Consider the following 13,062-nt stretch of genomic DNA (forward strand, 5'->3'; position numbering starts at 1 on the left):
TGAGCTTAATATGTAATTATCCTCATTATAGTTTAGCCAGATAATTGTTATTTCTGCAGTGCTTTTCCATGTGGCTATTTACTGGGGATTAGTGAATTAATAAATTAGGCTTGGGAAGCAAGGTGAAATTAGGACTATGATTTAAAAAGAGAAAGGTCAGTAGTTTGTCCATGAGATATCCAAACCCCTCATCCCCCACCTGAGAATTAATGTAATAATATCACATAATGTGCTATCATGCTTCCATATATAAAATAAGGAAATTGTATGGCTCAGTGAGTACAGTAAAGAGCTGGGACCCAGGAGGAGCCTGGATTGAAATTTTATCCAAGCAGCTCGTTCATCATAAGATCTCAAGGAAGTCTCTTGCCCTCCTGATTTCTCAGTCAATCCATGTGGAAAACTCCCTCAACGTAACACTACAATTATATAAGGAACACCTTTCCTTGCCATTAAAAAAATACAAGTACTAAAGGTGTATATTCACTATAGCATGTGCTCTCTCTCTGTCTTTCTCTGACTGAATAGCTACATGACTCTGTGTGCTGGCAAGTGTTACAGCACATTACTACAGAATTTACACCAGCTTGATGAAATACAGTGCAAAATCTTGCTCAATTTTGCACGTTAAGGGCTGGCACATAAATTCATGCAGCCCCAGGGGCAGCAGGCAAGGGAAAATATTGCCATTTTTATGTGTCAAATCTCATAAGAGATTTTAAAAATCACCTCAGTAAATAAGTTTTGCTCTCTGCTGAGAAATCAAAACTTTTTATTGAATTTAGTCACATTCCTGGAAAACGGTTTGGCCTAATCATTTCAAAAATACAGTCTCTGTGCACAGGCAAATGCTATGATGTGGCTCTAGAGACAGTTAATAGGTGGCTAGAGATTTTTATTTTATGCTATAAATGACAAAAAGATAAAGTATTTAGTATGTTCCAGCCCAACCTTGCCAGGTACCAAATGCCCAAAGATTGTATGCTCAGCACCTTGTAAGACTGAGCCCTTCATGAAGGTCATTGGACCATAACCAAGCTGTTTATAAGTATTGTTAGCACTTGCAGGTTTGCTGAAAAGCTTAGTTTTGAGTTTGCCTTAAAAACTAACAAACTTTACCAAGCTGTTTTCTATGACATCTTTGCTTTGCATCACATAATCACATCAAACTAAAGGCACCAGGCATGGTCCAGGGATTAACTTGAAGAAACACCCCCTTTATTAAATGATTGTGGAACATTTTAAGATTTTTTTCAAAGAGCAGAGAGAAAACAGAACCCCACCAGTGTGGGTGCCTCTCAATAAGATGAATCTTCTTTATTGTCAATATTGAAATGTATTACCAAAGTCAATGCTGAGGAGCCAAAGATAAGCTGCTCTGGAAGTCATAGTAGAGAAAGGAATCATACCATACCTGATGAGCTGAAAGTAAATCTGACAGGAATGCTTGGCACCTGCAAAATAAACCTGCTGCTAAATGGCGTAATAACAAGCAAGGTGATTTGTACTATTAAACAGCAGCAGCAGGTCAGAGAAAAAGTGGAACCAGTTCTTTGAAATACATTTTTCTACTGCACATAAAAATGAGAAACAGAGGAGGGATCATTAATATTCTCCTGACAATGCATGGAAAACGTGTCTACTGAGGTGGCTATTGAAAAGGCACAGTGCTGTTTCAAGGAGGCGATTTCATTGTTATTAGCCTGAGCTAGCTGATTTTCATTAGTTTTTAAAAGCTCATGTTTTGGTTCAGCTAAATATTAGAAATGTCTAAATAATGGCAAGAGTTCAGGTTGCACACTAGGTCTTGTTTTAAAGACCACCTGCCTATGGCATGCTGGCCTATTTTTTAAATACTTCCTTCATTTCAAATACCTAAATCCAGAGGCCACCTGTTTCCTGCCTTTGCCTTCTTCAGTCTCATAAGTTTTATTGTAAACACAGGTGAGCAAAAGACATTGCTTGATGTTAGGGGGTCTGAGGAATTTCAACAACAGCTGAAGCACAAGCCAGCTACTTCTGGAGCTTTCCAGCCTCCTCAATGAACTCGATGAGAGAAGTAAAATCTTTCCCCCGTGAAGATACTGTTTGTAAAAATTACCATACTGAATTTTGAACTGTGGCCCATCTAGTCCAATAGTTTGTCTTTGGACTTTTAGCACACCACCTAAAACAGATCTATGGGCAGATTCTCAGCTGCTATGAGTGGAGCTACACCAATTAATATCAGCAGTGGAGCTGGCCCAATGTGTTTGTGGAATAAGCCTCTCATTTGCTTAAGTCTAAGTGAGAGTCAATTACCCATTCTGCTAACCCAATGACATCAAGCTTGAAAAAGGCCACTTTTGGACTATTCCTAATCCCACTCACCTGGAAGTACAGTTTACAACAATAGGAAGTAAGCAAGTCATTGCAATGAGGGTGCAGGCATTATGTTCAGAAGACTGGCCTGCTGTCAACAGACAGGTAGAATAGAAATCTACTATAAAGCTATCAACTCCTTGGTAGAGGTTTGTGACTACCTAAGGCAGTATTTCCTAAATGGTGGATTGTGGGTCACGGGAAGGTTCTGGATGGGTTGCGGGGCTGGTGCGGAGGGAGGATTGAAGAACGAACCCAACCCATAGTGGCAGTTCCTGTCCCATGGGGCTGGACCCTGCTCCAGGCATTGTGACCTTGCAACCATGGTCACACAACCACTCAGCATTGTGACCCCATGCACCAGGTCACAACACCTGGAGCAGGGAACCAAGCCCAGCCCCGTGGGACAGGAGCTGCTGCTGTGGAATCAGTATCCCACTCCAGCTCCCACGCCTCCCACACCGGCCTAGGGGGGTGGAGGGGGGTGCTGCAGGTGATCAATGCTGGAGGAGAAGGATGCTGGCCTGTGCCCCCCCCCCCCCCCCCGGCCCCTGGTTGGACTGTAAAAAAAAAAAAAAAAAAAAAGACAAAGTACAGTTGGTGGGTCGCTTACTAAAAAGTTTGGAACCACTGATCTAAGGCCTATGTGAAATGTGAATCAGTTTATCTACCAATTTCGGTTAGTCTGGTGTAATTCATTTGTTTGGAGTTCAGTCATTGCTGTGTTTGAAAGTAGCAGAGTGCAGATACAAGACCGGACAGCACACATTTTAAAAGAAGGTCTTCTAACTCTGTTCAGAGCATGAGAATGTCATGAAAGTTAAAACCTTCCAGAGAGGTACAGAATATTTATTAAATCCAACAGAAGTATACAAAGATTTCTGAAGAACAAAAGCCAAGAACAGGTCCTGGTTTATTATTCTCTAACATACTGAGTGAAAGTAGAAAGGTGGCTTCCTCCTTTATGGAAAAGCAGTGAAGTCTCAATGGGATTCAGTTTGACTAAAGATGCTACATGTTCTTCTCTTCTTTTCCCTCCCTGTGGGAAAGCTTCATTTGGTGAATTTTAATGCTAATGTAAGTAAGGGCACTTTCTGTAACCAGGCACAGTTATACCACAATACATCGCCAAACTGACCTACAGCACCTGTGCACAGAAATCATCCCAAACGCGGACTGATTCTCTGTTGTGAACAGACTTCTGCTAAGATCTAAGTTGAGACCCCCCAAAGACAGCCTCCTTTGTGAGGTGAGCCATGTGAGAACCCAGCTCTGCGAAGCTGCAAGGCTAGGAACTCAGAAACCCAGCTAGTCCTCCAAGCAGAGTACATTTTTATAAACATGACAGCCCCCCAGGCTCACTCTTCCATCTTCCCCTATCATATCACTATTGTTAAAAAGTTACTGATTCATATTATGAAAGCTCACACAGCAGGCACATATCTCTAAACACGGAAATCTGCATTTTTAAACTCAAGAGAAAAGCAACACCGATCTTTGCAGTTCATATCAGCAGTCTTATGATGGTGTCTTCATGACAGTTCTAAACATCACTACCTTTGAGCTTGTCCTTCTTTCTGTTGCTCCTTGTGAAGCATTGGAAACCATGTGTCATAAATTAACGATTACAAAAAAATGCTTTTAAAAAAATAACTTAATTGTTATATTTATGATGGGGAAAATCTTGCACTGAATATTAAATACTATTCTTAGAGCCTTTTGGTCATCGAGGGAGCAACTGCGTACAGTTAGAAAAGCAAAATACAATTTCATCCCAAAGTGCTACTGGTATTAGAAAATGCGCGATCAGAGGTAAACAATATTTTCTTCAACTTTTGCTCCGTTTTCTGCATCCTGCGAGCTGTGAGACTGCGGGTTCACCAGCAGAACATCAGCAAGCGGCTGGGCCTGGGTGCAGCCGGGATTCAGACTGTGCGTTCTTGGACACCGGATCTGGGATGCAGTTAAATCTGTAACACATACAGAGGACATGGTACAATAAACAGCTGATTCAGACTCAGAATTGACAGACAAAATTCTTACTTTGTGATTGGCAATTTGTTAAACCACCACTGTGTACGTACAGTAATTGTGCATAAAGAAAAGCTGTTACTATAGGAATGCACCCTACAGTGAAGCACAACGTAGGCCTTAGTCACAGCCCAGTGATATCAATGGATATCTTTCCATTACTTTCCAAGGGCTTGGGCTGATGGCATTGTTTTTAACTATGTTACTAAAAACATAAGCAACTGTATCCATAAAAGAAGTTTTTGTCTATTCTGTAGTTATTGTGTGTGCACTTATGGAATGGCATAAATACTGTAAGAGAAGGGTTTGAAAGGCAGCATACAGTACATAATACATGTTCTGTTTGCCCTTGTTAGTGAGCCCACCCCTTTCGTAAAGGTATTACACTGTCACACAACACATAATGGGGTGTATTTTCAGCCAGGCTGAGACTTTATTTGTGGGTGCATTTTTGTGCTTGCAGATAAATTACATAAGAATGGTCAGACTGGGTCAGACCAATGGTCCCTCTAGCCCAGTAGCCTGTCTTCCAATTGTGGCCACTGCCAGATGCTTCAGAGTGAATGAACAGAAAAGGGCAGGTATCAAGTGAGCCATCCCCCGTCATCCACTCCCAGATGCTAGTAGTCAGAGGTTTAGGGACACCCAGAGCATGGGGTTCTGTCCCTGATCATCTTGGCTAATAGCCATTGATGGACCTAGCCTCCATAAATTTATCTAATTCTTTTTTTAAACCAGTTATATTTTTGGCCTTTGCAACATCCCCTGGCAATGAGTTCCAGAGGGTGACTGTGCATTGTGTTAAGTACTTTTTTGTTTTAAAGAAGTTTGTTTTAAACCTGTTGCCTATTAATTTCATTGGGCGACCCCTGTTTCTTGTGTTATGTGAAGGGGTAAATAAAACTTCCTTATTCGCTTTCTCCACACCATTCATGATTTTATAACCTCTATCATATCCCCCTCCCCCCCATCATCTCTTTTCCAAGCTGAACAGTCCCAGTCTTTTTTATCACTCTTCATATGGAAGCTGTTCCATACCCTTAATCATTTTTGTTGCCCTTTTCTGTATTTTTTTCCCCAATTCTAATATCTCTTTTTTGAGATGGGGTGATCAGAACTGCATGCAGTATTTGAGGTATGGGCATACCATGGATTTATATAATGGCATTATGATAGTTTCTGTCTTATCTATACCTTTCCTAATGGTTCCTAATATTCTGTTAGCTTTTTTGACTGCCACTGCACACTGAGGGGATGTTTTCAGAGAACTATCAATGATGACGCCAAGATCTCTTTCTTTAGTGGTAACAGCTAATTTACACCCCACCATTTTGTATATATAGTTGGAATGTTTTCCAATGTGCATTACTTTGCATTTATCAACACTGAATTTCATCTGCCATTTTGCTGCCCAGTCATCCAGTTTTGTGAGATCTGTTTGTAACTCTTCACAGTCTGCTTTGGACTTAACTATCCTGAGTAATTTTGCATTGTCTGCAATTGTCTTGCCACCTCACTGTTTACCCCTTTTTCCAGCTCATTTATGAATATGTTGAATAGCACTGGTCCCAGTACAGATCCTTAGAGGACTCCGCTGTTTACCTCTCTCCATTGTGAAAACTGACCATTTATTCCTATCCTTTCTTTCCTGCATGTTAACCAGTTACTGATCCATGAGAGGACTTTTCCTCTCATCCCACGACTCCTTACTTTGCTTAACAGCCTTTGGTGAGGGACCTTGTCCAAGCACTGAAACTCCAATTGTGGGAGCAAATCTTAGGAGTTACAAGTCTATCTGATTTGTACTTGCAATCTGTAGTTAGATGTATAGTGAGGCTTGGAAGGATTAGATGTAATCGGTAAATGTTGGTAAACGTCAGTTACACTGTACACACACAAACCGACAAAAATATTTCCATTGAAAATAATCAAAATTTACAGAAAGACAAATTTAAGAAAAACACTGCTTGAGAACTTATTAGAATTTGATTTAAGGATATTTACTTTGTATATTTTCACGTGATCTTGACAATTTGTATTGTAATGGTTATAAAACTAACTTTTTGTATCTCAACATAATTGTCTGACCCTCCCCATAATTTCCCACAACTGTGAAAATTTAAATCAATACAAATCTAAGAAAATATTGATATCCATCAAAATTATTAAAAAATAAAACATTCTGCCAAGTCTAGTTATAACTATTTAGATTTCACTGTTCAGCCACAGACTTCCAGTGCGACGTAAGACAAGTCAATCTACCTTGTGCCTCCGTTCTGTGTGTGTAAGATAAAGTCCAAGTATACTACATTGTGCAGTGGGCTCGGATTAATTTGAGTGGCTTACTGGTTTAACAATGACATCTACATATTTCAGCAAAGTGATTCAGCCGTTCACATCTTCAGTATAACTGCCTGTGATGCAGACACTTCAATCCATGTTTACTTTCTAAACCAATTGTTACAATAGTATTACTGTGTTTTAAATGTGTCATTGTGATGGATAAGATATTTGGTTAAACTAAGCTTTCTAGATTAACTCGTGTTCTTCTATTTTGCTAAATAGCATAACAGTAAAATGATACATCTTCCAAAGGAAAAAGCATCCTCTGAGATGCACCTTTCATCACAGGGAGAAGGCATCATTGCACGAGGACTCAGCTCAGGGTATTGGCATCAGCAAGTCTTGAGTCCTGATCCTGGCTGTGCCAGTGACTTTCATTGTTACTCTGGACTAGTTGCTTCCCTCTCTTCCTCAGTTAACCCCATCTGGAAAACTGAGAATACATTTTGAAACTCTGATCACAAATGGTTCAGTTTGTACAATGAGAGGCAAGCATTAAAATTTACAGCAGATGGAAACACTTCTGACTCCATCACTATTGAAAGAAATTATTTATGGAATTCTGCTCATAGACTCAGACTTTAAGGCCAGAAAGGACCATCACAATCATCTAATCTGACCTCCAGCACATTGCAGGCCACAGAACCTCACCCACCCATCCACTCCTGTAATAGAACCTTAACCTCTGGCTGAGTTACTGAAGTCCTCAAATCATGATTTAAAGACTTCAAGTTACAGAGAATTCACTATTTACACTAGTTTAAACCTGCAAGTGACCCCATGCTACAGAGGAAGGTGACCTCTGTGATGTTACAATGCTATGCCAAAGGCCCGCATTTTGTGGTCTAACACGTGAGGCAGGGGGAGAGGGAACATGAGAACTGTGAAGGACCGAGTAGGTTAAGCCAAAGTTAGGAGTAGCCAGTGCTTTATTATGAAGCTCTTTAAAAATAGCTCTTTCAAAGTTCAGGGAAGCACGAGTCTCAAATAGGGGAAGTTTCAGCCACTATGAGGGTGACAAGTATTTTTTGGCCTATAAATGCTCTGTGTAAGCTGACAGATGAGGAAAGCGCCATTCTTGGCTGCCATTTGGGTAGGCCGGAACATAGGCCCTGCCTAATAAAAGCACAATGTGTCCCAAAGATGACATAATCAGTCTATGAGTGGAGAGGGTGCCTGCTGTCTCAATGCTTCAGTGCCATGAGACCTCTCCAGAGAGCAGCTGGTACCACAGTAGGCAGCAAGATGCCATGATGACAGCAGCTGCTCGGGGAAGAATGAAGGAACTGCTCCAGAACAGCAAATAAGTATTTCAGGTGTAGGAAGAGTTGAACAAATGGGGCCTGCTGTACGTTTACAGTTATGCTATCCTGCTCTCTTGTTATGCATAGTAGTGACAGCTGAAAAGAACAGTGCTTTATGAGGCTCTTCATACAAACTATCCACACTGGGACAGAGTTCCTTTACAAAAAGGAAGAAATTATAATAGTCAAGTGCTAAAGTGGATACTGCTAGAAATAAATAGTCAAGTATTATTCTCTAGTATTGATACGCAATGGAGGTAAGAAGCTGCTGTAGATTATGGGTAAAAGTACAGGACGGCTGTCTGTGTGAGCTTCTTTTGGTGGGTACCATCTTACTCCCGTGCCTAGACCAGACACAAGATCAGTTTCATAATCTTCCTTGTGTGTCTCTGTTATATTTAGGATTAAGCAATACATTTTTTGCTGATTTTCCACCCCCTACCCCCAACTTTGAAGCAAATTTCCAAATTTTAGGTGACCACTCTGGCTTAGCTCCAACCCGGACCTCTTTTGCAGAACATGGTTTAAACCAAAACACTTCTTGTGAGGTACTGAGCACCATCAGCTCCCACTGATTTTTACTAAGCCCCTCACAAGATGTGATAAGCACCTGGCTGCACCAGCTCCTTCATGATTCAATTATTTCTCACTGACATTATTAATATTATTGCATATAACCATGTTGTGCTGAACAGGATGTTACTTCCCCAGTGACTCTAACCCCGGCAAAAGCAGATATTGTGGGAAAGATAGGAGATGTGGCAGCCAACCTGAACTGAGGGCCAGATTCTTGGTCCCAGTTTCAGCAGCATGAAACAAGTGGAAAGTTGCCCTGGAGGAGCAGCTGAGGGTTCCTCCTGACAAAGGGGAGCCCTCAGGCAGATTAGTCCTGGTGCTGGCCTCAAAACATCCTGTAGCTCCTTCTCAGATATTAAACAAAATATACCATCACCATCTAACTGTTTAACTAACACTTATTTAAACACACAAGGCCAAATCCTCAGCTGCACTACCTTTCCTCTAGGCAGAGCTAAGGAGAGCAGGGGAGAATGCTGGGTTGGTCAGACTCTACTCCAACTACCCTACCCCAGAGGGCGTGTCGAAGACAGGAAAGGGTAGGAACTGGGTTACTTTGAGTAGCCCTAGACTGTTGTATGCTACACTGGGGGCTGCTTCAGCCCAGGCCAGCCCAGTATAAATGCAGTGGAAAAATGGCTTCAAGCCACCCTTCTCCCTCAGCTGAGGATGTATGTATGTTTAAATTAGAGTTACTGAAACCATTCAATGACGATTTATGTCAAAAGGAGCCGGAGGCTGTTCCAATAGCTGGTGAGCTCTAAAGTCCACAAACAATTGAGACACAGAAACACATAGGCAGTTTCAGTATTTAAAATGAATCAAATTCTGTTTAAATGTAAATGAGAGCAGATATTAGCCAGCTGGCTAAAGTGCATGTAAATGAACTGTGCAAGGAACATTTTACTCATAAGGATGTAGTTTCTGTACAGCCAAACTGGAATGACAGAGGGCAAGTATAAGCAGGTTCAGCTCCCATGGAAGTCTGAGCCAAAAGCTGACATATAAAATGTGGTTTAATTTAGGTGTAAAGTGGTCAGAAAATGGGTGCAAATGACAAAGCAATGGAACTTGCACCAATCGAAGATGCAGCGCATGTGCAAAACTAACATAACCTGCACCTCAAGGGACTGGCATGGCGATCAGACAGCAAATGTGAAAAATCGGGACGGGGCTGGGGGGGGGGCAGGGTAATAGGAGCCTATATAAGAAGACGACCCAAAAATCAGGACTGTCCCTATAAAATCGGGACATTTGGTCACCCTAATGGCAATGCAGCAGGGAAAATGACTAACAGGACAGTGTAAGACAAACCAACTCCCCACCTTCAGTCCCATGTCATGCTGTATTGATTAGATACCACAAATGGTCTCCCTGACCACCACTCTGCCCTGGAAACAGTGCTCTTGAGGTCGGCCTCGGGTGCTCAAACACCATAATGAGCAGACAGGAAGGACAGACAGATAGGATGTCAGGGAATTAGGGAGCAATCCTACCACAAAACGTGTGTGTATATAACAAAAAATCCCCTACAGCTCCCTCCTGCTCTGACTCAGATTCCTTCTCTCCTCTCAGGCCCCCTTAGGGTCCATATGCAGTGGCTTCCCCATGGAGTAGGTGTAGAATTCCTTTGCCCCAGTCCACCAATCCCAACTGTTGTCATGTTCTGCACAGAACCAGTTTAACACACTGAACGGGGCTACTGTGATGTTTACAGCCACACACTGTACATTTCAGCTACTTTTTGCATCAAATAGTAAAAAAAAAAAAAAAAAAAAAAAAAAAAACAATAACTCCTCAATTTTTTCCTTTACAACTAAACAGTTTTTGTACCATGCGCCTGGTTTTAGCCCATGTTCATCTGGACTGACAGCTGACATGTCGAGTTCAGCCCAAAGCTATTTGAAGTGGCAGAGGTACTGTATTTAACCCTGAAAGCAGCATTCCTACATAATGGAAAGCATTGGCAGAAGCCTAAAGTATTGTGTTGAGTGTAAATGTGATTGAGCCTGGGATTTTCAAAGGCAGGAGTTAGGCATCCACCAGCCATTGAAACTCAATGAGAATTGAGTGCCTAAGTCCTTTATGCTCCTTTGAAAATTCCAGTCTACATTGCTACTGCATCTGTCTATATTTCTGCCCATCACTGTAGTATCGGAGTGCCTTGCATATGAAATCAATAGCAATAGCCAAGTCTCTAGTGGGATTCATGGAGTCTCTGGCTCTTCTCCTTTTTTGGGGTGCAGACTGCTTGAGGGTTGTTTGATTTTTATTACATGCTAAGTATTTTCCCAGTATTAAATCGATTTTACATGTTAGGGGTTCAGTTGTGGCTGTGAACAACCAGCCATGGGAGAGGACAGGATAAAGTGTGCTGCCCCATTGGGTGCCAGGAGGCAATGAGTTATTGGGTGCCAACGCAATTGCTAGATGCAGTCTCTCTGCATTCAGGCAAGTGCATCTGGCCCATGCCCTGCACAGAAAGGGGAAGGCTTCTTGCACCCACTCCCCCCCGCCACAGAGGGCTGGGCACAAGCAGGCCTTTGGTGTCTCAGAGGGTCTGGCATTACTTCAACTATCCCTCCACGAAAGGCTTCTCACTGGAAACTGGAAATGTTCTGAACCTCTCTCACACACCCAGAAAAATTCTGACCCTCATACCACTGAGGAAAGAGAAGCCTAATCCATTTCTTAACCAGCTGAATAAGATTGAAAATCGACCTAGGAATTTTAATGCTGCCCTTTACTTTTAACCAGTCCTACAGAAGAAAAAGCAGCTGCTACATTTCTCAGGCAAACAAGCATCCTCCTGCATGAGAGATCTTTTCACAAAAAGCAGATGAGCAATTAGATCAAAACAGACCCAGGGTTAATTAGCCTTGTCAGTCTTTTGAGTATTTTGTTGTTAGTAGATTTAAAACGAAGGAATCCGAGTTCTGGTTCTATGACATTAAAGGTCTGTGACAGCATAATCTTTTTTTCTGTCTCTGCCTTCGATTGTTGATCACGGTAAAATTACTGGAATGTCACAGGCCTATATATGCCTATTATCTGTGCAATTATTAGTTTAAACAAAGCAGCATGGATTTTGTTTTAGCCTCCCAATTGTTTAGAAAGGTTCAGTTAAGAGCCTTTGGACCAAGTCCATGGCTGGCTTAAATGGGTGCAACTCCATGTTGATGACCTATGGAGTGGGGTCATTACAAACAGGTTTGTAAAGATTCTCAGATACCATTGTTGACAACAAGGTTCAAATCTTGGACCTTCAGCATCAGATACACAGGTCTCTTCGCCACTTGAGCTGAAGGCGACCTCCTTTAGGCTAAAATATTTAGGTTTGGTTTTTATCCTATTATGCAGATGTGTCAACAATTGTGCTGGCTTTAAAAAGTGCACAGCTTTTAAAACACGTTCTTTCTACAGTATTTCCATTGGACACTAACAGCAGAGATTTAAAAACAGGTTTTACTTGAAATCACACCCTTCTACACATTAAATGCCTACAGTCTCACCTCAGTGTGGAGCACTGCCTACCAGCTGTCAGATATTGCTTAATATTGATTTAATTAGGTGTGAATTCTCTACTAAGTTGTCTATGTGGTAAGCTTTGCACCCTTAGATGGCTAATCACACACACACACACACACACACACACACGGTCGAATGGATAGTCTGCGAACAACGAACACATTTTATTGACCTACTTCTTTTCCAGCTCATTAAACACAGCTGCACCCAAATGATCAAGAGAAAATAATCATAAAACCTTAGAACGCTTTTTTATACAAAAGAATCACAAAGAATGTTACCAGCTGTATGTATAGGGATCATTTCACCCATTTCACAGTAGCCAATCTGTGCCAGCATACTACACAAACATCAGCTTTAGAAAGAAAGTAAAGAATATTTTATCCAACTGATAAAACTGGGGAAACACAGGTAGATACCACACGTAATGTAAACCCCGGAGCTGGAATTTAGCCAGGATAGTGAAGTTAAAACAAATTACAGTAAGTAGCTAAAGCTTCAGATTGAGCTCTCACTGGAGAAACAGAAATTCTGTAACAAATCACACCTTAGGACAGTGCTCCCCATACTTTTGAAAGCTCTATCCCCTTCAGGAAAAAACAAACCAATTGTATCTGCCCCCCACAACATTGCCACATACTGTTAAAAGCCTACACATTTTCATTTATACATCTTCTGCCACCTCAACTAACCCTTTGCACTCCGTGCTGGGCACAATGCTAGCGTCGATGATCACAGTAAATCTCTCTCTCCTTTCCTACATATGTTAATGTACAGCTAAATCATTAACAATGCAGTCATATAAAGTATGATCATTGACATCTGAATTAGCACCTGTTGAAATGAAAAGGTCAATTCATCCCTCAAAACTATCGTTTCAGGCTCTCTGCAAACTCAGGCAGACATCACTGCATTGGTT

General features: G+C 41.5%; 1 protein-coding gene across 1 annotated transcript in view; it reads right to left on the reverse strand.

The window, feature by feature from the left end:
* Window positions 1–4,167: 4,167 nt before the first annotated feature.
* Window positions 4,168–13,062, reverse strand: part of ARHGEF28 (Rho guanine nucleotide exchange factor 28) — an 81,918-nt gene continuing 73,023 nt past the window's right edge. Inside the window, exon 29 of the mRNA XM_065406111.1 lies at window positions 4,168–4,331. Coding sequence (XP_065262183.1) covers window positions 4,168–4,331 — 164 coding nt within the window. The remainder of the gene's footprint in view (window positions 4,332–13,062) is intronic.

This window comes from Emys orbicularis, chromosome 6 (assembly GCF_028017835.1).
Source record: "Emys orbicularis isolate rEmyOrb1 chromosome 6, rEmyOrb1.hap1, whole genome shotgun sequence".
NCBI lineage: Eukaryota > Metazoa > Chordata > Testudines > Emydidae > Emys > Emys orbicularis.